This window comes from Phaenicophaeus curvirostris, unplaced genomic scaffold (assembly GCF_032191515.1).
Source record: "Phaenicophaeus curvirostris isolate KB17595 unplaced genomic scaffold, BPBGC_Pcur_1.0 scaffold_397, whole genome shotgun sequence".
In the NCBI taxonomy this organism is placed as follows: Eukaryota; Metazoa; Chordata; class Aves; order Cuculiformes; family Cuculidae; genus Phaenicophaeus; species Phaenicophaeus curvirostris.
The window spans coordinates 13895-40093 of record NW_027206988.1 but is presented as its reverse complement, the minus strand read 5'-3'; the positions used below and the strand labels follow the sequence as shown (position 1 = coordinate 40093).

Here is a 26199-nt window from a genome sequence, read left to right as displayed (position 1 = left end):
CCTGGGTGCCCCTTTGTGGGTCCTGGGTGTCCGTTTTGGGGTGCTGGGTGCCAGTTTTAGGGGTCCTTGGCCAATTTTGGGGGTCCTGGGTGCCAGTTTTGGGGTGCTGGGTGTCAGTTTTGGGGCTCCTTGACCCGTTTTGGGGGTGCTGGGGGTCCTGGGTGCCCCTTTTGGGGTGCTGGGTGCCACTTTTGGGGTGCTGGGTGCCACTTTTGGGGGTGCTTGACCCGTTTTGGGGGTGCTGGGGGTGCTGGGTGCCCCTTCTGGGTTGCCGGGGTGTGACGTTTCGGGGTGCGCAGGAGCCGCGGGCGCGGGAGGCGCTGGGTTTCGGGGCGCAGGGGGCGCACGCCCCCCACCGCTTGCTCACCGTCGTCCACGGCCCCGACATGGTCGGCGTCTCCTTCCTCAACTTCATCGCCGTCCAGGACGACGTCGCTCAGGTTTGGGGGGGCTCGGGGCCTTTTTGGGGGGGCAGGAGCTCTTTTTGGGGGGTTGAGGGGTTTAGGAGCCCGGTTTGGGGGGGCTTTGTGGATCTTGGGGGGCTCTGAGGGTCCTGGGAGCCCGTTTGGGGGGGCTTTGTGGATCTTGGGGGGCTCTGAGGGTCCTGGGAGCCCTTTTGGGGGGGCTTGGAGCCTTTTTGGGGTGTCATGAGCTCTTTTAGGGGGGGTTGGGGGGGTTCAGGAGCCCCTTTTGGGGGGGTTTGGGGGGGCTTTGTGGATCTTGGGGGGGCTCAGTGGGTCCTGGGAGCCCTTTTGGGGGGGCTCGGAGGCTTTTTGGGGTGCCATGAGCTCTTTTTGGGGGGCTGGGGGGGTTCAGGAGCTCGGTTTGGGGGGCTTTGTGGATCTGGGGGGGGCTCTGAGGGTCCTGGGAGCCCTTTTGGGGGGGTTTGGGGGGGCTTTGTGGATCTGGGGGGGGCTCTGAGGGTCCTGGGAGCCCTTTTGGGGGGGTTTGGGGGGGGCTTTGTGGATCTTGGGGGGGCTCTGAGGGTCCTGGGAGCCCTTTTGGGGGGGCTCGGAGGCTTTTTGGGGGCACAGGAGCTCTTTTTGGGGGGCTGGGGGGGTTCAGGAGCTCGGTTTGGGGGGGCTTTGTGGATCTTGGGGGGGCTCTGAGGGTCCTGGGAGCCCGTTTGGGGGGGGCCTTGTGGATCTTGGGGTGCTCAGTGGGTCCTGGGAGCCCTTTTGGGGGGGCTCGGAGCCTTTTTGGGGTGTCATGAGCTGTTTTGGGGGGGCTGGGGGGTTCAGGACGCTGTTTTGGGGGTCCCTGGGGGTCCAGGAACCCATTTTGGGGGGGGGTGGAGAGGTCCAGGACCCCATTTTTGGGGTCCCTGGGAGGCTTGGGGGTCCCTGGGAGCCCTTTTTGGGGTTCCCTGGGGGTCCAGGAGCTTTTTTTGGGGGTCCCTGGGGGTCCGGGAGCCCGTTTTGGGGTGTCAGGAGCTCTTTTTGGGGGGCTGCGGGGGGTCCCGGAGCCCCTTTTTGGGGTTCCCTGAAGCTTTTGAGGGGCTGAGAGTCCCAATTTGCTGGGGGGGGGACGGACATTGAGACTCTAATTTTGGGGTCCCCCCCACTTTTTGGGGTGCCCCCCCTCAATTTTTGGGGTCCCCTTGGTTTCGAGGGGCTGCGACGCTCCGTTTGAGGCCTCCCCCTTCCCTTTTTGGGGGGGTCTCAGCCCCATTTTTGGGGCTCTCCCCCCCATTTTTGGGGGTCTCGCTGCTTTTTTGGGGTGCTGAGCCTCGAGTTTGGGGTCCCCCCTCAATTTTTGGGGGTCCCCCCTTGATTTTTTTGGGGGGGCAGGTGTGGACGGACGAGCTCTTCAAGCTGGCGACGAACATCCTGGCGCGGAACGCGACGCGGAACACGCTGCTGCGCAAGGCGTGAGCCCCCCAAAACCCGCTGCACCCCGAAATCCTGCACCCCAAAACCCTTAAAACCCCCCTGAACCCCCAAATCCCCCTGCGCCCCCAAATCCTGCGCCCCAAAACCCTTCAAATCCGCCCCCCGAGCCCCTAAATCGGCTCCTCAAAACCTGCACCCCGAAACCCGCTGAGCCCCGAAACCCTCTGAACCCCAAAACCTGCACCCCGAAACCCCCTGAACCCCCAAATCCCCCTGCGCCCCCAAATCCTGCGCCCCAAAACCCTTCAAATCCGCCCCCCGAGCCCCTAAATCGGCTCCTCGAAACCTGCACCCCGAAACCCTCTGAGCCCCGAAACCCTCTGAACCCCGAAACTGGAACCCCAAAACCCTCTGAACCCCGAAACTGGAACCCCAAACCCCCCTGAACCCCCAAATCCCCCTGCACCCCCAAATCCTGCGCCCCAAAACCCTTCAAATCCGCCCCCCGAGCCCCTAAATCGGCTCCTCGAAACCTGCACCCCGAAACCCGCTGAGCCCCGAAACCCTCTGAACCCCGAAACTGGAACCCCGAAACCCTCTGAACCCCGAAACCTGCACCCCAAAACCCCCTGAACCCCCAAATCCCCCTGCGCCCCCAAATCCTGCGCCCCAAAACCCTTCAAATCCGCCCCCAAGGCCCTAAATCGGCTCCTCGAAACCTGCACCCCGAAACCCACTGAGCCCCGAAACCCTCTGAACCCCGAAACTGGAACCCCAAACCCCTCTGAACCCCGAAACCTGCACCCCGAAACCCCCTGAACCCCCAAATCCCCCTGCGCCCCCAAATCCTGCGCCCCAAAACCCTTCAAATCCGCCCCCCGAGCCCCTAAATCGGCTCCTCGAAACCTGCACCCCGAAACCCTCTGAGCCCTGAAACCCTCTGAACCCCGAAACTGGAACCCCGAAACCCTCTGAACCCCAAAATCCTGCACCCCAAAACCCCCTGAACCCCCAAATCCCCCTGCGCCCCCAAATCCTGCGCCCCAAAACCCTTCAAATCCGCCCCCCGAGCCCCTAAATCAGCACCTGGAAACCTGCACCCCGAAACCCTGTGAACCCCGAAACCCTCTGAACCCCGAAACTGGAACCCCAAAACCCTCTGAACCCCGAAACCCCCAGCACCCCAAAACCTGAACCCCAAAACCCACCCACCCCCCCCCCGCCCCCCAGATCCCTCTCCCAGGGCCCCCCTACCCCCAATTTTGGGGTCCCAGGGCCCCCCCAAACCCTCCTTAAACCCCTCCCAGAGCCCCCCCCTAAATTTTGGGGTCCCAGGGTCCCCCCTAAACCCCTCCTAGAGCCCCCCCTCAATTTTTGGGGTGCCAGGGCCCCCCCAAACTCCCCCCCCCCCCCCCCAGGTACACGAAGCTGAAGCTGCAGGTGAACCCGGACGGGCGAATCCCTGTGAAAAAGTGAGTGAACCCCAACATTTTTGGGGTCCCCCCAGCCCCCCACCTCAAACTAGGGGCCCCGAGAACTTGGGGGACCCCCCCGGACCCCTCAAATCCCCCCTCAGATCTTGGGGTCCCCAAAAACAGCCCCCTCATAGCGCCCCCCCCCCCCCCCCTTCAATCTCAATTTTCGGGTCCCACCTTGAGTTTTTTGGGGTCCCACCTTGGGTTTTTAGGGTCCCCTGTTGGATTTTTGGGGTCCCTACTTGAGTTTTTGGGGTCCCACCTTGAAGTTTTTGGGGTCCCCCTTGGATTTTTGGGGTCCCCCGTTGCATTTTTAGGGTCCCACCTTGATTTTTGAGGCCCCTTCCTTGAGTTTTTGGGGTCCCCCCTGGGATTTTTGTGTCCCTCTTGAGTTTTTGGGGTCCCTTCTTGAGTTTTTTGTGTCCCTCTTGAGTTTTTGGGGTCCCACCTTGAGTTTTGAGGCCCCTTCCTTGAGTTTTTGGGGTCCCAACTTGACTTTTGGGGTCCCATCTTGAGTTTTTGGGGTCCCACCTTGACTTTTGGGGCCCCAACTTGATTTTTGGGGTCCCCTCTTGTATTTTTGGGGTCCCCCCGGGTTTTTCGTGTGTCCCTCTTGAGTTTTTGGGGTCCCCCTTGGATTTTTGGGGTCCCACCTTGAAGTTTTTGGGGTCCCCCTTGGATTTTTGGGGTCCCCCGTGGCATTTTTAGGGTCCCACCTTGATTTTTGAGGCCCCTTCCTCGAATTTTTGGGGTCCCCCCTGGGTTTTTTGTGTCCCTCTTGAGTTTTTGGGGTCCCACCTTGATTTTTGAGGCCCCTTCCTTGAGTTTTTGGGGTCCCTTCTTGAGTTTTGGGGTCCCCCCTTGGATTTTTGGGGTCCCACCTTGACTTTTGGGGCCCCAACTTGATTTTTGGGGTCCCCTCTTGTATTTTTGGGGTCCCTCTGGGTTTTTCGTGTGTCCTTCTTGAGTTTTTGGGGCCCCAACTTGATTTTTGGGGTCCCCCCTTGGATTTTTGGGGTCCCCCGTTGCATTTTTAGGGTCCCACCTTGATTTTTGAGGCCCCTTCCTTGAGTTTTTGGGGTCCCAACTTGATTTTTGGGGTCCCACCTTGAGTTTTTGGGGTCCCACCTTGACTTTTGGGGCCCCAACTTGATTTTTGGGGTCCCCTCTTGTATTTTTGGGGTCCCCACCTTGACTTTTGGAGTCCCCTCTTGAGTTTTTGGGGTCCCACCATGATTTTTGAGGCCCTTTCCTCGAATTTTTGGGGTCCCCGCTGGGTTTTTCGTGTCCCTCTTGAGTTTTTAGGATCCCACCTTGAGTTTTTGGGGTCCCTTCTTGAGTTTTTGGGGTCCCACCTTGAGTTTTTGGTGTCCTACCTTGAATTTTTGGGGTCCCACCTTGAGTTTTTGGGGTCCCCCCTGGATTTTTAGAGTCCGCCTTGACTTTTTGGGGTCCCACCTTGAGTTTTTGGGGTCCCACCTTGACTTTTGAGGCCCCAACTTGATTTTTGGGGTCCCCCCTGGATTTTTAGAGTCCGCCTTGAGTCTTTGGGGTCCCACCTTGAGTTTTTGGGGTCCTACCTTGAATTTTTGGGGTCCCACCTTGAGTTTTTGGCGTTCTACCTTGACTTTTGGGGTCCCTTCTTGAATATTTGGGGTCCCCTCTTGACTTTTTGGGGTCCCTCTTGACTTTTTGGGGTCCCACCTTGACTTTTAGGGCCCCAACTTGATTTTTGGGGTCCCACCTTGATTTTTGAGGCCCCTTCCTTGAATTTTTGGGGTCCCTCCTGGGTTTTTCGTGTGTCCCTCTTGAGTTTTTGGGGTCCCACCTTGAATTTTTGGGGTCCCACCTTGACTTTTTGGGGTCCCTCTTGACTTTTTGGGGTCCTACCTTGACTTTTTGGGGTCCTACCTTGAGTTTTTGGGGTCCCACCTTGACTTTTGAGGCCCCAACTTGATTTTTTGGGTCCCACCTTGATTTTTGAGGCCCCTTCCTTGAATTTTTGGGGCCCCCCCGGGTTTTTCGTGTGTCCCTCTTGAGTTTTTGGGGTCCTACCTTGAATTTTTGGGGTCCCACCTTGACTTTTTGGGGTCCCCTCTTGAGTTTTTGGGGACCCACCTTGACTTTTGGGGTCCCACCTTGAGTTTTTGGGGTCCCTTCTTGAATTTTTGGGGTCCCACCTTGAGTTTTTGGCGTTCTACCTTGACTTTTGGGGTCCCTTCTTGACTATTTGGGGTCCCCTCTTGACTTTTTGGGGTCCCTCTTGACTTTTTGGGGTCCCTCTTGACTTTTTGGGGTCCCACCTTGACTTTTAGGGCCCCAACTTGATTTTTCGGGTCCCATCTTGATTTTTGAGGCCCCTTCCTTGAATTTTTGGGGCCCCCCCCGGGTTTTTCGTGTGTCCCCCCTGGGTTTTTGGGGTCCCCCCTGGGTTTTTGGGGTCCCCCCTGGGTTTTTGGGGTCCCCCTGTTGATTTTTGGGGTCCCCCCAGCATCCTGAAGATGTTTGCGGCCGACAAGAAGCGGGTGGAGACGGCGCTGGAGTCGTGCGGCCTCAGCTGCAACCGGGTACGATTTGGGGGTTCAGGGGCCCTTTTTGGGGTTCAAAATGCCAAATTTGAGGGGGGAAACGTCAAATTTGGGGGAAAATATCAAATTTGGGGGGAAAATATCAAATTTGAGGGGGAAAATGTTAATTTTGAGGCGGAAAATGCCAAATTTCTAGAGGAAAATGCCAAATTTCTAGAGGAAAATGCCAAATTTCTAGAGGAAAATGCCAAATTTCAAGTGGAAAATGTCAAATTTTGAGGGGAAACGGCAAGTTTGGGGTTGAAAATGCCAAATTTTGGGTTGGAAATGCCAAAATTTTGGTTGAAAATGCCAATTTTGGGTTGAAAATGCCAAATTTTGGGGGGAAATGGCAAATTTTGGGGGGAAATAGCAAATTTTGGGTTGAAAATGTCAGATTTGGGGTTGAAAATGTCAAATTTTGAGTGAAAATGCCAGATTTTTAGTGGAAAAAGCCAATTTGGGGTTGAAAATGCCAAATTTCGAGTGGAAAATTCTAATTTTGGGGGAAATGGCAAATTTTGGGTTGAAAATGCCAAATTTTGGGTTGAAAATGTCAAGTTTTGGGTTGAAAATGCCAATTTGGATTTGAAAATGGCAAATTTTGGGTTGAAAATGCCAAATTTTGAGAGGAAAATGCCAATTTGGATTTGAAAATGCTAATTTTGGGTTGAAAATGCCACGTTTTGGGTTGAAAATGCCACATTTTGGGTTGAAAATGCCAAATTTTGGGGGGAAATGGCAAATTTTGGGTTGAAAACGTCAAATTTTGGGTTGAAAACGCCAATTTGGATTTGAAAATGCTAATTTTGGGGGAAAACACCAATTTTGAGGGGAAAAGGGCAAGTTTTGGGTTGAAAAGGTCACATTTCGGTTGAAAATGCCAAATTTCGAGTGGAAAATGCCAAATTTGGGGGGGAAAACGGCAAGTTTGGGGTTGAAAATGCCAAATTTTGGGTTGGAAATGCCAATTTTTGAGATGAAAATCCTAATTTTGAGTTGAAAATGCCAATTTTGGGTTGAAAATGTCATATTTTGGGTGAAAATGCCATATTTTTAGTGGAAATATCAAATTTTGGGTTGAAAATGCCAAAATTTGAGTTGAAAATGTCAATTTTGGGGGAAAATGGCAAATTTTGGGTCGAAAATGTCATATTTTGGGTGGAAAATGGCACGTTTTGGGTTGAAAATGCCACATTTTGGGTTGAAAATATCAAATTTTGGGTTGAAAATGTCAAATTTTAGGTTGAAAATGCCAATTTGGATTTGAAAATGCTAATTTTGGGTTGAAAATGCCAAATTTTGCGTGGAAAATGCCAATTTTTTGAGGAAATGGCAAGTTTTGGTTTGAAAATATCACATTTGGGGTTGAAAATGCCAGATTTTGAGTGGAAAATGCCAATTTGGGGTTTAAAAATGTCATATTTTGGGTGAAAATGCCGGATTTTGAGTGGAAAATGCTGAAATTTGGGTTGAAAATGCCACATTTTGGGTTGAAATGCCACATTTTGGGTTGAAAATGTCAAATTTTGGGTTGAAAATGCCAATTTGGATTTGAAAATGCCACGTTTTGGGTTGAAAATGCCACATTTTGGTTTGAAAATGCCAAATTTTGAGTGGAAAATGCCGATTTGGAATTGAAAATGCTAATTTTGGGTTGAAAATGCCAAATTTTGGGTTGAAAATGCCAAATTTTGAGTGGAAAATGCCAATTTTTGAGTGGAAAATGCCAATTTGGATTTGAAAATGCTAATTTTGGGTTGAGAATGCCAAATTTTGAGTGGAAAACGCCAAATTCTGAGTGGAAAATGCCAATTTGGGGGAAAATAGCAAGTTTTGGGTTGGAAATGCCAAATTTTGAGTTGAAAATCCTAATTTTGAGTTGAAAATGCCAATTTTGGGTTGAAAATGTCATATTTTGGGTTGAAAATATCAAATTTTGGGTTGAAAATGTCAAATTTGGGGTTGAAAATGCCAATTTGGATTTGAAAATGCTAATTTTGGGTTGAAAATGCCAAATTTTGGGGCCTCCTGGCTGGGTTTGGGGCCTCCTGGTTGGTTTTGGGGACCTTCTGGGTGGTTTTGGGTGGCCCTGGTGATGGTTTTGGGGGGGTCAGGGTGGAGATGAGGGTGCTGGGGGCCCCCCCCTGATTTTTGGGGTCCCCCCAGGGCGAGGCCATCCCCCCTGAGGAGTTCACGCTCGACACCTTCCGGCGGTTCCTCAGCAAGCTCTGCCTGCGCCCCGACATCGACAAGATCCTCCTGGAGATGTGAGACCCAAAAAAGGGACCTCGGGGGGGGGACTGGGGGGTTTTGGGGTCCCCTCAGGGGTTCTGGGGTGCCCTGAGGTCTTGGGGTGCCCCAAAACCTCCATTTTGACCATGAAAACCCCTCTGAGAAGGTCGAGGTCCCACCTGGGTGGTTGCCACCATGAGGTTCTTCGGGTCCCCATGGGGATTTTGGGGTCCCCTTGAGTGTTTTGAGGTCCCCTTGGAGCTTTTGGGGTGCCCTGAGGTCTCGGGGTGCCCCTGACCCCCCCTTTTTTCTTGGTCAGCGGGGCTGCGGGGAAGCCCTACCTGACCCTGGAGCAGCTCCGGGACTTCATCAACACTCGGCAGCGCGACCCTCGCCTCAACGAGGTCCTTTTCCCCCCCCTGAGCCCCGAGCAGACCCGGCAGCTCATCGACCGCTACGAACCCAACCAGCAGTTCCGAGAGAGGGGTCCGAGAGCTCTGGGGCCTTCAAGAAGGGGTTTTGGGGGGTTCCTCTGGGTCTCAGAGGGGTTTGGGGGTCTCCTGGGGTGCTTCTAGGAGGTGTTTTGGGGTCCTGGAAGGGTCCTGAGGGGGCTTGGAGGTCTTGAAGTGGAGCTGGATGATGGTTGAGGGGGATTTGAGAAGATCTTGAGGGCCTTCAAGAAGGTTTTGGGGGTTCCTCTGGGTCTCAGAGGGGTTTGGGGGTCTCCTAGGAGTCCTCAAGGAGGTGTTTTGGGGTCCTGAGGGGGCCTGGAGGTCTTGAAGTGGAGTTGGATGATGGTTGAGGGGGATTTGAGATGATCTTGAGGGCCTTCAAGAAGGTTTTGGGGGTTCCTCTGGGTCTCAGAGGGGTTTGGGGGTCTCCTGGGAGTCTTCAAGTAGATGTTTTGGGGTCCTGAGGGAGCTTGGAGGTCTTGAAGATGGGTTGGATGAGGATTTGAGAAGATCTTGAGGGCCTTCAAGAAGGTTTTGGGGGTTTCTCTGGGTCTCAGAGAGGTTTTGGGGTCTCCTAGGAGTCCTCAAGTAGATGTTTTGGGGTCCTGAGGGAGCTTGGAGATCTTGAAGTGAGGCTGGATGAGGATTTGAGAAGATCTTGAGGGCCTTCAAGAAGGTTTTGGGGGTTCCTCTGGATCTCAGAGGGTTTTTGGGGTCTCCTGGGGGGCTTCTAGGAGGTGTTTTGGGGTCCTGGGTGGGTCCTGAGGGGGCGTGGAGGTCTTGAAGTGGAGCTGGATGGTGGTTGAGGGGGATTTGAGAAGATCATGAGGGTCTTCAAGAAGGTTTTGGGGGTTCCTCTGGGTCTCAGAGGGGTTTTGGGGTCTCCTGGGGTGCTTCAAGTAGATGTTTTGGGGTCCTGAGGGGGCTTGGAGGTCTTGAAGTGAGGCTGGAAGAGGATTTGAGAAGATCTTGAGGGCCTTCAAGAAGGTTTTGGGGGTTCCTCTGGGTCTCAGAGGGGTTTGGGGGTCTCCTGGGGGGCTTCTAGGAGGTGATTTGGGGTCCTGAGGGGGCCTGGAGGTCTTGAAGTGAGGCTGGAAGAGGATTTGAGAAGATCTTGAGGGCCCTTAAGAAGGTTTTGGGGGGTTCCTCTGGGTCGCAGAGGGGTTTGGGGGTCTCCTGGGGGGCTTCTAGGAGGTGTTTTGGAGTCCTGAGGGGGTCCTGAGGGGGCTTGGAGGTCTTGAAGTGGAGCTGGATGATGGTTGAGGGGGATTTGAGAAGATCATGAGGGTCTTCAAGAAGGTTTTGGGGGTTCCTCTGGGTCTCAGAGGGGTTCAGGGGGCTCCTGGAGGTCTTCTAGGAGGTGTTTTGGGGTCCTGAGGGGGCCTGGAGGTCTTGAAGTGGAGCTGGATGATGGTTGAGGGGGATTTGAGAAGATCGTGAGGGTCTTCGAGAAGGTTTTGGGGGTTCCTCTGGGTCTCAGAGGGGTTTGGGGGCTTCTGTGAGTCTTCAAGTAGATGTTTTGGGGTCCTGAGGGGGCTTGGAGGTCTTGAAGTGAGGCTGGAAGAGGATTTGAGAAGATCTTGAGGGCCTTCGAGAAGGTTTTGAGGGTTCCTCTGGGTCTCAGAGGGGTTGGGGGGGCTCCTGGGGGGTTTCTAGGAGGTGTTTTGGGGTCCTGAGTGGGTCTTGAGGCGGCTTGGAGGTCTTGAAGTGGAGCTGGATGATGGTTGAGGGGGATTTGAGAAGATCTTGAGGGCCTTCAAGAAGGTTTAGGGGGTTCCTCTGGGTCTCAGAGGGGTTTGGGGGTCTCCTGGGGGGCTTCTAGGAGGTGTTTTGGGGTCCTGAGGGGGCCTGGAGGTCTTGAAGTGGAGCTGGATGATGGTTGAGGGGGATTTGAGAAGATCTTGAGGGTCTTCAAGAAGGTTTTGGGGGTTCCTTTGGGTCTCAGAGGGGTTTGGGGGCCTCCTGGGGTTGTTCAAGTAGATGTTTTGGGGTCCTGGAGGGATCTGGGGGGGTTCCTGTTGGTTTCGGGGTGTCCCTGACCCCCCGTCTCTCCAGGCCAGATGTCGGTGGAGGGCTTCGGGCAGTTCCTGGGGGGCGAGGACAACGCCATCGAGCCCCCCGAGTGGCTGCGTCTCCACCACGACATGGGACACCCCCTGCCCTGCTACTTCATCAGCTCCTCCCACAACACCTACCTCACCGGTACCTCCAAATCCGACCCCTGAACCCCCCAAAAATGAGTCCAGACACCCCAAAACTTGAGCGTTGACCTCTCCACCGCCGTTGTCTTCTCCTAGCGGGGCAGCTGGCCGGGGCCTCCTCGGTGGAGATGTACCGGCAGGTCCTCCTGAGCGGCTGCCGCTGCGTGGAGCTCGACTGCTGGCAGGGCCGCCCGCCCGACGAGGAGCCCGTCATCACCCACGGCTTCACCATGACCACCGAGGTGCCCTTCAAGGTAGGCCCAGAACCTTCTAGAGGCGCCCCGAGACCTGGAGAAGCCACCCAGGTCCCATAGAAGCCACCCAGGTCCCATAGAACCCACCTAGACTCAACCAAACTCCTCTAGAACCTCTAGAACCCAACGGGTCCCACCAACCCAACATCTACCACGGCTTCACCTTGAGCACTGAGAGGCCTTCAAGGTAGCCCAGAACCTTCTAGAGGTGCCCCAAGACCTGGAGAAGCCACCCAGGTCCCATAGAACCCACCCAGGTCCCATAGAACCCACCTAGACTCAACCAAACTCCTCTAGAACCTCTAGAACCCAACGGGTCCCACCAACCCATCATCTACCAGAGCTTCACCTTGATCACTGAGGGGCCTTCAAGGTAGCCCAGAACCTTCTAGAGGCGCCCCAAGACCTGGAGAAGCCACCCAGGTCCCATAGAACCCACCCAGGTCTCATAGAACCCACCTAGACTCAACCAAATTCATCTAGAACCTCTAGAACCTCTAGAACTCAACGGGTCCCACCAACCCATCATCTACTAGAGCTTCACCTTGAGCACTGAGGGGACCTTCAAGGTGCCCCAGGACCTCCTAGAGGCGCCCCAAGACCTGGAGAAGCCACCCAGGTCCCATAGAACCCACCCAGGTCCCATAGAACCCACCTAGACTCAACCAAACTCCTCTAGAACCCCTAGAATCCAACGGGTCCCACCAACCCATGATCTACCACAGCTTCACCTTGAGCACTGAGGGGACCTTCAAGGTGCCCCAGGACCTCCTAGAGTCACCCCCAAACCATCTCAAATCACCCTAAAACCATCCCAGAACCCCAAAATCACCTCAAAATCACCCCAAAACGACCATCAAACCCCTTCATCACCCTCAACTTCACCACCAGCTCCAAGGTGTCCTTCAAGGTGACCCCAAAACCATCTAAAATCACCTCAAATCACCCCAAAACCATCTCAAATCGCCCTAAAACCATCCCAGAACCCCAAAATCACCTCAAAATCACCCCAAAATCCCTCTAAATCACCCCAAAACGACCATCAAACCCCTTTATCACCCATGGATCCACCACCAGCTCCAAGGTGTCCTTCAAGGTGACCCCCAAACCATCCAAAACCACCTCCAATCACCCTAAAACCATCTCAAATCGCCCTAAAACCATCCCAGAACCCCAAAATCACCTCAAAATCACCCCAAAATCCCTCAAAATCCCCCCAAAACCCCCATCAAACCCCTCCATCCCCCATGGACCCACCACCAGCTCCAAGGTGTCCTTCAAGGTGACCCCAAAACCATCCAAAACCACCTCCAATCGCCCCAAAACCATCTCAAATCACCCTAAAACCATCCCAGAACCCCAAAATCACCTCAAAATCACCCCAAAACCCCTCAAAATCACCCCAAAACCCCCATCAAACCCCTCCATCACCCATGGATCCACCACCAGCTCCAAGGTGTCCTTCAAGGTGACCCCAAAGCCATCCAAAACCACCTCCGATCGCCCCCAAACCATCTCAAATCACCCTAAAACCATCCCAGAACCCCAAAATCACCTCAAAATCACCCCAAAACCCCCATCAAACCCCTTTATCTCCCATGGATCCACCACCAGCTCCAAGGTGTCCTTCAAGGTGACCCCAAAACCATCCAAAACCACCTCCGATCGCCCCAAAACCATCTCAAATCACCCTAAAACCATCCCAGGACCCCAAAATCACCTCAAAATCACCCCAAAATCCCTCAAAATCACCCCAAAACGACCATCAAACCCCTTTATCACCCATGGATCCACCACCAGCTCCAAGGTGTCCTTCAAGGTGACCCCAAAACCATCTAAAACCACCTCAAATCACCCCAAAACCATCTCAAATCACCCTAAAACCATCCCAGAACCCCAAAATCACCTCAAATTCCCCCCGAAACGACCATCAAACCCCTTCATCACCCTCAACTTCACCACCAGCTCCAAGGTGTCCTTCAAGGTGACCCCAAAACCATCTAAAACCACCTCCAATCACCCCAAAACCATCTCAAATCGCCCTAAAACCATCCCAGAACCCCAAAATCACCTCAAAATCACCCCAAAACCCCTCAAAATCACCCCAAAACCCCCATCAAACCCCTCCATCACCCATGGATCCACCACCAGCTCCAAGGTGTCCTTCAAGGTGACCCCAAAGCCATCCAAAACCACCTCCGATCGCCCCCAAACCATCTCAAATCACCCTAAAACCATCCCAGAACCCCAAAATCACCTCAAAATCACCCCAAAACCCCCATCAAACCCCTTTATCTCCCATGGATCCACCACCAGCTCCAAGGTGTCCTTCAAGGTGACCCCAAAACCATCCAAAACCACCTCCGATCGCCCCAAAACCATCTCAAATCACCCTAAAACCATCCCAGGACCCCAAAATCACCTCAAAATCACCCCAAAACCCCCATCAAACTCCTCCATCACCCACGGATCCACCACCAGCTCCAAGGTGTCCTTCAAGGTGACCCCAAAACCATCCAAAACCACCTCCGATCGCCCCAAAACCTTCTCAAATTGCCCTAAAACCATCCCAGAACCCCAAAATCACCTCAAAATCACCCCAAAATCCCTCAAAATCACCCCAAAACCCCCATCAAACTCCTCCATCCCCCATGGATCCACCACCAGCTCCAAGGTGTCCTTCAAGGTGACCCCAAAACCATCCAAAACCACCTCCAATCGCCCCAAAACCATCTCAAATCACCATAAAACCATCCCCGAACCCCAAAATCACCTCAAAATCACCCCAAAACCCCTCCCTGAACCCCCAAATCCCCCCCCCGAACCCCAACGTCCCCCCCAAACCTCCATCTTCTCCAGGAGGTCATCGAGGCCATCGCCGAGAGCGCCTTCAAGACGTCGCCGTACCCCGTCATCCTCTCCTTCGAGAACCACGTCGACTCGTGAGGCCCCCCCAAAAAATCCTGGGGTCCCCCCCCAAAAAAAATCTTGGGGTCCCCCCCAACCCCTTGATGCCCCCCCAACCCCTTGGTGTCCCCCAAAAACCTTGATGTCCCCCCCAAAAACCCTTGATGACCCTCAAAATCTTGATTTCCCCCTAAAATCTTGGGGTCCCCCCCCCAACCATGATACCTCCAGGCCCCCCCCCCCAAAATCTTGGGGTCCCCCCCAAAACTCTTGAGGTGCCCCAAGACCTGCAGGGTCCCCCCTAAATCCTGGGGTCCCCCCAAAACCATGAGGTGTCCCCCCCCCCCAAAACTTCTGCGACCTCCCAAACTCTCAAGGTCCCCCCAGAACTCTTGGGGTGCCCCAAGACCCCTGGGGTCCCCCCCAAAACCATGGGGACCCCCCCAAATCCTTCAGTCCCCCCCAAATCCTTGAGTCCCCCCCCAAATCCCATGGGGACCCCCCCTGAATCCTTGGGGTCCCCCCCAAATCCCATGGGGACCCCTCAAAACTCTTGGGGTGCCCCCCAAGACCCCTTAGATCCCCTCAAAACCCTCCCGGTCCCCCCAAATCTTTGGATCCCCCCCCTAAAAACCTCTGGGACCCCCCACTCGGGGTCCCCCAAAAGCTATTGGGGGCCCCCCAAAACCTCCCTGAACCCCCAAACCTGGTGGATGCTGAAAGGGGGGGGGGGGGGAGGGACCTTTTTCCCCCCTTTTGAACCCCCAAAATGGGGTGAGGGGGGGCAAGGGGGGGCTGGAAATTTGGGGGACCCCCCCAGCACCCCAAAATCCCACCCCAGACCCCTAAAATCCCCCCCAACCCCATCTCCTGTCCCCCCAAACCCCTTCCTGCACCCCCAAATCCCACCCCAGCCCCCCAAACCCCCTCAAATCCCCTCCCTGCACCCCAAAATCTCCCCCCTGCACCCCCAAACCCCCTCAAATCACCTCCCTGCACCCCAAAATCTCCCCCCTGCACCCCCAAATCCCACCCCAGACCCCCCAAACCCCCTCAAATCCCCTCCCTGCACCCCAAAATCCCCCCCAGCCCCCTAGAAGCCCCCTCAAACCCCCTTTCCTGCCCCCCAAACCCCTTTCTGCACCCCCAAATCCCTTCCTGCACCCCAAAATCCCCCCCTGCACCCCAAAAATTCTTCCCCCACCCCCCCCCAGGGCCAAACAGCAGGCGAAGATGGCAGAATATTGCAGGAGCATTTTCGGGGCGGCGCTGCTCACCGAGCCCCTCGAAAAGTACCCGGTGGGGATTTTGGGGTGCAGGGGGGAGATTTAGGGGTGCAGGGAGGGGATTTGGGGGTGCAGGGGGAAGATTTTGGGGTGCAGGGAGGGGATTTGAGGGGGTTTGGGGGGGCTGGGGTGGGATTTTGGGGTGCAGGGAGGGGATTTGAGGGGGTTCGGGGGGGCTGGGGTGGGATTTGGGGGTGCAGGGAGGGGATATGAGGGGCTTTGGGGGGGCTGGGGTGGGATTTGGGGGTGCAGGAAGGGGTTTGGGGGGGCAGGAGACGGGGTTGGGGGGCTTTTAGGGGTCTGGGGTGGGATTTGGGGGTGCAGGAAGGGATTTGGGGGTGTTTGAAGGGGTTGGGGTGGGATTTGGGGGTGCAGGGAGGGGATTTGAGGGAGTTTGGGGGGGCTGGAGTGGGATTTGGGGGGGCTAGAGTGGGATTTGGGGGTGCAGGCGGGAGATTTTGGGGTGCAGGGAGGGGATTTGAGGGGGTTTGGGGGTGCAGGGGGGGATTTTGGGGTGGAGGGAAGGGGATTTGAGGGGGTTTGGGGGAGCAGGAAGGGGTTTGGGGGGGCGGAGAGGGAGTTTGGGGGGATTTTAAGGGGCTGGGGTGGGATTTGGGGGTGCAGGGGGGAGATTTTGGGGTGCAGGGAGGGAATTTGAGGGGGTTCGGGGGGGCTGGGGTGGGATTTGGGGGTGTAGGAAGGGGTTTGGGGGGGCAGGAGACGGGGTTTGGGGGGCTTTTAGGGGTCTGGGGTGGGATTTTGGGGTGCAGGGGGAGATTTGGGGGTGCAGGGAGGGGATTTGAGGGGGTTTGGGGGGGTGGGGTGGGATTTGGGGGGGCAGGAAGGGGTTTGGGGGGGCCGGAGAGAGAGTTTGGGGGGATTTTAAGGGGCTGGGGTGGGATTTTGGGGTGCTGGGGGGAGATTTGGGGGTGCAGGCAAGGATTTGGGGGTGCAGAAAGGGGTTTGGGGGGCAGGAAAGGGGGTTTGAGGGGGCTTCTAGGGGGCTGGGGTGGGATTTTGGGGTGCAGGGAGGGGATTTGAGGGGGTTTGGGGGTGCAGGGGGGAGATTTTGGGGTGCAGGGAGGGGATTTAAGAGGGTTTGGGGGGGCTGGGGTGGGTTTTGGGGGGCAGGAGACGGGGTTGGGGGGCTTTTAGGGGTCTAGGGTGGGATTTTGGGGTGCAGGGGTTAGATTTTGGGGTGCAGGGGGGGTCACCGCGGGATTTGGGGGGCTGGGATGAGCTTTGAGCTTCATGGAGGGGTTTGGGGGTTCCGAAAAGTCCCTGATTTCGGGGTGACTCCCCCGATTTCGGGGTCCCCTCTTTGATTTTGGGGTCCCCCCCCTCGATTTTGGGGTGCAGCTGGAGCCGGGGGTGCCCCTGCCGAGCCCCCAGGAGCTGCTGGGCCGGATCCTCATCAAGAACAAGAAGCGGCGCCCGCGGGGACCCCCCCCACGCCCCAAAACTGGGGGGGGGGACACGGGTACCCCAAAACCCCCCCCCGCACCCCAAAACCGAGCCCTGAACCCCCAAACCTGCCCCTCAAAACCCCCCCAGCACCCCAAAACTGAGCCCTGAACCCCCAAACCTGCTCCCCCCAACCCTTACACCCCAAAACCCTTCCCTGCACCCCAAAATCGCACCCCTAACCCACCCTGCACCCCAAAACTGAGCCCCCTGCACCCCAAAACCTGCACCCCAAGACCCTCCTGGACCCCAAAACCCCCCCTGCACCCCAAAACCTGCACCCCAACCCCCCCCTGCACCCCGAAACCTGCACCCCAAGACCCTCCTGGACCCCAAAACCCCCCCTGCACCCCAAAACTGACTCCCCTGCACCCCAAAACCTGCACCCCAAGACCCCCCTGGACCCCAAAACCCCCCTGCACCCCAAAATCACACCCCCTAACCCCCCCTGCACCCCCAAACTGACCCCCCTGCACCCCAAAACCTGCACCTCAAGACCCCCCTGGACCCCAAAACCCCCCCTGCACCCCAAAACCTGCACCCCAAGACCCTCCTGGACCCCAAAACCCCCCCTGCACCCCAAAACCTGCACCCCAACCCCCCCCTGCACCCCAAAACCTGCACCCCAAGACCCTCCTGGACCCCAAAACCCCCCCTGCACCCCAAAACCTGCACCCCAACCCCCCCCTGCACCCCAAAACCTGCACCCCAAGACCCTCCTGGACCCCAAAACCCCCCCTGCACCCCAAAACCTGCACCCCAAGACCCTCCTGGACCCCAAAATCCCCCTGCATCCCAAAACCTGCACCCCAAGATCCCCCTGGATCCCAAAACCCCCCCTGCACCCCAAAACCTGCACCCCAAGACCCCCCTGCACCCCAAAACCTGCACCCCAAGACCCCCCTGGACCCCAAAACCCCCCTGCACCCCAAAACCTGCACCCCAACCCTCCTGCACCCCAAAATCTTCAGTTTCCCCCCCCCAGGATGGATTTTGGGGTGTCCCCTACCCCCCCCCCTTCACTGTCCCCTCTCCCTCCCCCAGGGCCCCCCCCATCGGAGCCCCCCGAAACTGGGGGCCCCCCAGTTCCCAACGGGGAGGAGAGGGGGAACCCCAAGTTGGGGGAACCCCGAAAATCCATCGGTGAGTTTTGGGGGGGGGATTTTGGGGCGCAGGGAGGGGATTTTGGGGTGCAGGGAGGCAATTTTGGGGGTGCAGGGGGGATTTTGGGGGTTCAAGGGGGATTTGGGGGCACAGAGAGTGGATTTTGGGGTGCAGGGAGGGGGTTTTGGGGGTGCAGGGAGTGGATTTTGGGGGTGAAGGGGGGTTTGGGGGGTTCAAGGTGGATTTGGGGGCACAGAGAGTGGATTTTGGGGTGCAGGGAGGGATTTTGGGGTGCAGGGAGTGGATTTTGGGGGTGAAGGGGGGATTTGGGGGGTTCAAGGGGGATTTGGGGGCACAGAGAGTGGGTTTTGGGGTGCAGGGAGGGGATTTTGGGGTTCAGGGAGGGGATTTTGGGGGTGAAGGGGGGATTTGGGGGGTTCAAGGGGGATTTGGGGGCACAGAGAGTGGATTTTGGGGTGCAGGGAGGGGATTTTGGGGTGCAGGGAGTGGATTTTGGGGGTTCAGGGAGGGGATTTTGGGGTGCAGGGAGGGGATTTTGGGGTGAAGGGTGGATTTTGGGGGGTTCAAGGGGGATTTGGGGGCACAGAGAGTGGATTTTGGGGCGCAGGGAGAGGGTTTTGGGGGTTCAGGGAGTGGATTTTGGGGGTGAAGGGGGGATTTGGGGTGTTCAAGGGGGATTTGGGGGTGCAAGGAGTGGATTTTGGGGGTGCAGGGGGGGTTCAAGGGGGTTTTGGGGGCACAGAGAGTGGATTTTGGGGTGCAGGGAGGGGGTTTTGGGGGTGAAGGGGGGATTTTGGGGTGCAAGGAGTGTATTTTGGGGGTGCAGGGGGGGTTCAAGGGGGATTTGGGGGCACAGAGTGGATTTTGGGGTGCAGAGAGGGGATTTTGGGGTACAGGGAGGGGATTTTGGGGTGCAGGAGGGATTTGGTGGCACAGTGAGTGGATTTTGGGGTGCAGGGAGGGGGTTTTGGGGGTGCAGGGAGTGGATTTTGGGGGTGAAGGGGGGATTTGGGGGGTTCAAGGGGGATTTGGGGGCACAGAGTGGATTTTGGGGGTGCAGGGGGGGTTCAAGGGGGATTTGGGTGCACAGAGAGTGGATTTTGGGGGTTCAGGGAGTGGATTTTGGGGTTCAGGGAGGGGATTTTGGGGGTGAAGGGGGGATTTGGGGGGTTCAAGGGGGATTTGGGGGCACAGAGAGTGGATTTTGGGGGTGCAGGGAGGGGATTTTGGGGTGCAGGGAGGGGATTTGGGGGTTCAGAGGGGATTTTGGGGTGCAGGGGGTCCCCCAAATTCTCCCTCGACCCCCCAAGACCGCGAGGCCGAGAGCGAGGAGGAGGACGAGGAGGAGGTGGCCGAGATGAAGAAGCCGACGACGGACGAGGTGAGGGTTTTGGAGGGTCCCTGAGGGGATTTTTGGGGTCCCTGAGGTGATTTTGGGGGTCCCTGAGGGTGTTTGGGGGTCCCTGAGAGGGTTTTTGGGGTCCCTGAGGCGGTTTGTGGGTCTCTGAGGGGATTTTTGGGGTCCCTGAGAGGGTTTTAGGGGTCCCTGAGATGGTTTTAGGGGTCCCTGAGGGGATTTTTGGGGTCCCTGAGGGATTTTTGGGGTCCCTGAGAGGGTTTTAGGGGTCCCTGAGGAATTTTTGGGGTCCCTGAGAGGGTTTTTGGGGTCCCTGAGGGGATTTTTGGGGTCCCTGAGAGGGTTTTAGGGGTCCCTGAGGCGATTTTGGGGTCTCTGAGAGGGTTTTAGGGGTCCTTGAGAGGATTTGGAGGTCCCTGAGAGGGTTTTTGGGGTCCCTGAGGGGATTTTTGGGGTCCCTGAGGGATTTTTGGGGTCCCTGAGAGGATTTTAGGGGTCCCTGAGGCGATTTTGGGGTCTCTGAGAGGGTTTTTGGGGGTCCCTTAGGGTGTTTGGGGGTCCCTGAGAGGGTTTTTGGGGGTCCCTGAGGCAGTTTGTGGGTCTCTGAGGGGATTTTGAGGTCCCTGAGGGCATTTTTGGGGTCCCTGAGAGGATTTTAGGGGTCCCTGAGGGATTTTTGGGGCCTCTGAGAGGGTTTTTGGGGGTCCCTGAGGGGGTTTGGGGGTCTCTGAGGGGATTTTGAGGTCCCTGAGGGCATTTTTGGGGTCCCTGAGGGGTTTTTTGGGGGTTCCTGAGGGGATTTCGGGGTCCCTTTGGGGGTCTTGGGGATCCTAAAGAGATTTTGGGGGGTCCCTGAGGGGTTTGGGGGGTTCAGAGAGGGTTTTGAGGTCTCTGAGGCGATTTTGGGGTCTCTGAGAGGGTTTTTGGGGTCCCTGAGGGGATTTTGAGGTCCCTGAGGGAGTTTTAGGGTCTCTATTGGGATCTGGGGGGTCCCTGAGGGGATTTTGGGGGTCCCTGAGGGGATTGGGGGTCCCTGAGGGGGTCTTGGGGGTCCTTGAGGGGGTTTTGAGGCCTCTGAGGGGATTTTGGGGTCCCTGAGGGGGTTTGGGGATCCCTGAGGGGGGTTTTGGGGGTCCCTGAGAGGATTTTGAGGTCCCTGAGAGGGTTTTGGGGGGTCCCTGAGGCGATTTCGGGGTCCCTGAGAGGATTTTGAAGGCTCTGAGGGGATTTTGAGGTCCCTGAGGGGGGTTTGGAGCTCTCTGAGGGGGTTTTTGGGGGGTCTGGGGGGGGTCTTTGAGGGGTTCAGGGGTCTCTGGTGGGTTTCGGGGTGCCCTGTGTGTCCCCCCCCCCCCGTGATGGTTTTGGGGTTCAGGGCACGGCGAGCAGCGAGGCCGGGGCCACCGAGGCCATGTCCACGCTGGTCAACTACATCGAGCCCGTCAAGTTCAAATCCTTCCAGGCTGCCAGCAGTGAGTTGGGTTTTGGGGGGGCCCTGAGGTTTTGGGGGGGCCCTTGGGTGGGGGGGGTCCCAGGGGGAGATTCCGGGGGGTTTTGGGGGGGGGCTTTAGGGGTTTGGGGGGTCCTAGGAAGGGATTTCAGGGGGTTTGGGGGGGGCTAAAGGGTCCGAGGAGGGAGTTTGGGGGGGTCCTGAGGGGTTTTGGGGGGTCCTTGAGGGGGTTTGGGGGGTTCTGAGGGTCTGGAGGAGCCTTAGAGGGAGATTCCAGGAGGGTTTGGGGGGGCTCCGGGGTCCTGGGAGGGGTTTTAAGGGGGTCCTGATGGGTTTTGGGGGGGTCCTGATGGGTTTTGGGGGGTCCTTGAGGGGGTTTTGGGGGGCCCTGAGGGTCTCGGGGAGGTTTGGGGGGTCCTAGGAAGGGATTTCAGGGGGTTTGGGGGGGCTTAGGAGTCCTGGAAGGGGTTTTGGGGGGGTCCTGATGGGTTTTGGGGGGGTCCTGATGGGTTTTGGGGGGTCCTTGAGGGGGTTTTGGGGGGTCCTGAGGGTCTCGGGGAGGTTTGGGGGGTCCTAGGAAGGGATTCCAGGGGGTTTTGGGGGGCTCCGGGGTCCTGGGAGGGGTTTTAAGGGGGTCCTGATGGGTTTTGGGGGGGTCCTGATGGGTTTTGGGGGGTCCTTGAGGGGGTTTTGGGGGTCCCTGAGGGTCTGGAGGGGGTTTGGGGGGGCTTTTAGGGGTTTGAGGGTTCCTAGGAAGGGATTCCAGGGGGTTTTGGGGGGCTTAGGAGTCCTGGAAGGGGTTTTGGGGGGGTTCTGATGGATTTTGGGGGGTCCTTGAGGGGGTTTGGGGGGTTCTGAGGGTCTGGAGGGGCCTTAGAGGGAGATTCCAGGAGGGTCTGGGGGGGCTCCGGGGTCCTGGGAGGGGTTCTAAGGGGGTCCTGATGGGTTTTGGGGGGGTCCTGATGGGTTTTGGGGGGTCCTTGAGGGGGTTTGGGGGGGGCCTGAGGGTCTCGGGGAGGTTTGGGGGGTCCTAGAGGGAGATTCTAGGGGTTTTGGGGGGGGCTCAGGGGTCCTGGGAGGGGTTTTAAGGGGGTCCTGATGGGTTTTGGGGGGGTCCTGATGGGTTTTGGGGGGTCCTTGAGGGGGTTTTAGGGGGCCCTGAGGGTCTCGGGGAGGTTTGGGGGGTCCTAGAGGGAGATTCTAGGGGTTTTGGGGGGGGCTCAGGGGTCCTGGGAGGGGTTTTTAGGGGGTCCTGATGGGTTTTGGGGGGGTCCTGATGGCTTTTGGGGGGTCCTTGAGGGGGTTTTGGGGGGCCCTGAGAGTCTCAGGGAGGTTTGGGGGGTCCTGATGGGTTTTGGGGGGGTCCTGATGGGTTTTGGGGGGTCCTTGAGGGGGTTTTGGGGGGCCCTGAGGGTCTCAGGGAGGTTTGGGGGGTCCTCGGAAGGGATTCCAGGAGGTTTTGGGTGGCTCAGGGGTCCTGGGAGGGGTTTTAAGGGGGTCCTGATGGGTTTTGGGGGGGTCCTGATGGGTTTTGGGGGGTCCTTGAGGGGGTTTTGGGGGGCCCTGAGGGTCTCAGGGAGGTTTGGGGGGTCCTAGGAAGGGATTCCAGGAGGTTTTGGGGGGGCTCAGGGGTCCTGGGAGGGGTTTTAAGGGGGTCCTGATAGGTTTTGGGGGGTCCTTGAGGGGGTTTTGGGGGGTCCTGAGGGTTGCGGGGAGGTTTGGGGGGTCCTAGGAAGGGATTCCAGGGGGTTTGGGGGGGCTCAGGGGTCCTGGGAGGGGTTTTTATGGGGTCCTAATGGGTTTTGGGGGGGTCCTGATGGATTTTGGGGGGTCCTTGAGGGGGTTTTGGGGGGCCCTGAGGGTCTCGGGGAGGTTTGGGGGGACCTAGGAAGGGATTCCAGGGGGATTTGGGGGGGCTCAGGGGTCCTGGAAGGGGTTTTTAGGGGGTCCTGATGGGTTTTGGGGGGGTCCTGATGGGTTTTGGGGGGTCCCTGAGGGTTTGGGGGGGTCCCTGATGGGTTTGGGGGGGTCCTTGAGGTGGTTTTGGGGCTCCTGGTGTGTTTTGGGATGGTTTTTTTCTGGGAGGGGTGCATCCTGGGGTCCCTTATGGGGTTTTGGGGTTCCCTTATGGGTTTTGGGGTCCCGTTTGGGGTTTGGGGGCCCCCCCCAGTTTGATTTTTGGGGTTCCCCCCCCCCCCAAGAGCGCAACAAGGCGTTCGAGATGTCGTCCTTCGTGGAGACCAAGGGGCTGGAGCAGCTCACCAAGAGCCCCCTCGAGTTCGTCGAGTATCCTCGCCTCGAGTTTTTGGGGGGGCCCTGGGGGTTGGGGTTCATTTTTGGGGGGGCTGGGGGGGGTCTATGGGGGCGATTTGGGGGGGCTGGGGGGGTGTTTAGGGGGCTATAAGGGGGTTTGAGGGGGCTATAAGGGGGTATATGGGGGATTTGGGGGGGCTGGGGGGGAATTTGAGGGGTGTATGGGGGGGTTGGGGGGCAGATTGGGGTCTTTGGGGGGGCCCTGGGGGGGTTGGGGTTCAGTTTTGGGGGGCTGGGGGGGTCTATAGGGGCGATTTGGGGGGGCTATGGGGGGGTTTAGGGGGCTATAAGGGGATTTTGGGGGGCTATGGGGGGGTTTTGGGGGGTGTACGGGGGGGTTGGGGGGCAGCTTGGGGTCTATGGGGGGGTTTGGGGGGGCCCTGGGGGTTGGGGTTCACTTTTGGGGGGCTGGGGGGGTCTATAGGGGCGATTTGGGGGGGTTAGGGGGTCATATGGGTCACTTAGGGGTCACTAGGGGTCACTTATGGGTCACTTGGGGTCACTTAGGGGTCAGTAGGGGTCACTTGGGGTCACTTATGGGTCACTAAGGGTCACTTATGGGTCACTAAGGGTCACTAAGGGTCTCTTATGGGTCACTCGGGGTCACTTTTGGGTCACTAAGGGTCACTTAGGGGTCACTAGGGGTCACTTATGGGTCACTAGGGGTCACTTGTGGGTCACTTTGGGGTCCCTTGGGGGTCACTAGGGGTCACTTATGGGTCACTAGGGGTCACTTGTGGGTCACTTTGGGGTCCCTTGGGGGTCACTGGGGGTCACCTATGGGTCACTGGGGGTCACTTCTGGGCCACTAGGGGTCACTTATGGGCCACTAGGGGTCACTTATGGGTTACTAGGGGTCACTTATTGGTCACTAGGGGTCAGTAGGGGTCACTTGGGAGTCATTAGGGGTCACTTATGGGTCACTAGGGGTCCCTTGGGGGTCACTAGGGGTCCCTTGGGTGTCACTGAGGGTCACTAGGGGTCACTTATCGGTCAGTAGGGGTCACTTGGGGGTCAGTAGGGGTCACTTCTGGGTCACTGGGGGTCACTTACAGGCCACTAGGGGTCACTTATGGGTTACTAGGGGTCACTTATGGGTTACTAGGGGTCACTTATGGGTCACTGGGGGTCACTTATCGGTCACTAGGGGTCACTTATGGGTCAGTAGGGGTCACTAGGGGGTCACTTGGGGGTCACTAGGGGTCCCGTGGGGGTCCCCCGGGGTCACTCGTGGGTCAGGAGGGGCCTTGACGCGGCAGGTACAACACGCGGCAGCTGAGCCGCGTTTACCCCAAGGGCACCCGCGTCGACTCCTCCAACTTCCAGCCCCAGCTCTTCTGGAACGCCGGCGTGCAGATGGCCGCCCTCAACTTCCAGACCCTCGGTGAGACCCCCGCCTGCCCCACGGCGACCGAGAGCTGCCCCACGGGGACCTATAGCGACCTATAGGGACCTATAGCTGCCCCATAGAGACCCATAGCAACCGCATAGCAACCACGTAGCAACCACATAGCAACCACATAGCAACCGCATAGCAACCCATAGCGACCCATAGAGACCCATAGAGACCCATAGCGACCCATAGAGACCCATAGAGACCCCATAGAGACCCATAGAGACCCATAGAGACCCATAGAGACCCATAGCGACCCATAGAGACCCCATAGAGACCCATAGCGACCCATAGAGACCTAGAGCTGCCCCATAGAGACTTCTAGGGACCTCTAGGGACCTATAGCGGCTCCACAGCTTCCCCATAGCAACCACATAGCAACCACATAGCAACCGCATAGCAACCCATAGCGACCCATATAGACCCCATAGCGACCCATAGCGACCCATAGCGACCCCATAGAGACCCATAGGGACCCATAGCGACCCATAGAGACCCATAGCTGCCCCATAGCGACCTAGAGCTGCCCCACAGAGACCTATAGCGACCTATAGGGACCTATAGCGGCTCCACAGCATCCACATAGCAACCACATAGCAACCGCATAGCAACCACATAGCAACCACATAGCAACCCATAGAGACCCATAGAGACCCCATAGAGACCCATAGAGACCCATAGAGACCCATAGAGACCCCATAGAGACCCATAGCGACCCATAGAGACCCCATAGAGACCCATAGCGACCCATAGAGACCCATAGAGACCCATAGAGACCCCATAGGGACCCATAGCGACCCATAGAGACCCCATAGAGACCCATAGCGACCCCATAGAGACCCATAGCGACCCATAGAGACCCATAGAGACCCCACAGAGACCCCATAGAGACCCCATAGAGACCCCATAGAGACCCCACAGAGACCCATAGCGACCCATAGAGACCCACAGAGACCCATAGAGACCCATAGAGACCCATAGAGACCCATAGCGACTCCATAGAGACCCCATAGAGACCCATAGCGACACATAGAGACCCAGAGACCCATAGAGACCCATAGCGACCCATAGCGACCCCATAGAGACCCATAGCGACCCATAGAGACCCATAGAGACCCCATAGAGACCCATAGAGACCCCATAGAGACCCATAGAGCCCCATAGAGACCCCATAGCGACCCATAGCGACCCCATAGAGACCCATAGTGACCCCATAGAGACCCATAGAGACCCATAGAGACCCCATAGAGACCCCCGTGTCCCCCAGATGTGCCCCTGCAGCTGGCGCTGGGGCTGTTCGAGGGCAACGGGCGCTCGGGGCTGTTGCTGAAGCCCCAGTTCCTGCGGCGCCGCGACAAGAGGTTCGACCCCTTCGCCGAGGGGCTCGTCGACGGCATCGTCGCCAACGCCCTCCGCGTGCAGGTGATGGGGGGGGGGGGGACACAAAAGGGGGGGACACAGGGTGGGGGACGGAAAAAAGGGGGGCCCAAAAATAGAGGGAGTTGGGAATGGGGGGACTGAAAAAAGGGGGGCACCAAAATAGAGGGAGTTGGGAATGGGGGGACTGAAAAAAGGGGGGCACCAGAATAGAGGGAGTAGGGAATGGGGGGACAGAAAAAAATGGAGGACCTGGAAATGGGGGGACCTGGAAATTGGGGGACAGAAAAAAATGGGGGACGTGGGAAGAGAAGGGGGCAGAAAAATAGGGGGGGCCTGGAAATAGGGGGGACAAGAAAATAGGGGGACAGAAAAAAAGGGGGGACCTGGAAATAGGGGGGACACAAAAATGGGGGGACCTGGGGACCGGGGGACCTGGAAATGGGGGGCAGAAGAAGTGGGGGACACAAAAATGGGGGGACACAGAAATGGGGGGACCTGGGGACTGGGGGGA

General features: G+C 57.4%; 1 protein-coding gene across 1 annotated transcript in view; it reads left to right on the top strand.

Annotated features, from left to right (window-relative positions):
* LOC138735042 (1-phosphatidylinositol 4,5-bisphosphate phosphodiesterase beta-3-like) overlaps window positions 1-26199 on the top strand; it is a gene marked incomplete at its 3' end in the record, with an annotated part of 50328 nt that overhangs the window by 10623 nt on the left and 13506 nt on the right. Inside the window, 17 exon segments of the mRNA XM_069882907.1 lie at window positions 300-440; window positions 1791-1870; window positions 3251-3304; window positions 5799-5874; window positions 8044-8144; window positions 8429-8595; window positions 10617-10763; window positions 10859-11016; window positions 13876-13958; window positions 15138-15222; window positions 16569-16689; window positions 17718-17816; window positions 19109-19179; window positions 20528-20624; window positions 22804-22888; window positions 24175-24299; window positions 25576-25730. Of these exon segments, the coding sequence (XP_069739008.1) occupies window positions 300-440; window positions 1791-1870; window positions 3251-3304; window positions 5799-5874; window positions 8044-8144; window positions 8429-8595; window positions 10617-10763; window positions 10859-11016; window positions 13876-13958; window positions 15138-15222; window positions 16569-16689; window positions 17718-17816; window positions 19109-19179; window positions 20528-20624; window positions 22804-22888; window positions 24175-24299; window positions 25576-25730 (1845 nt within the window).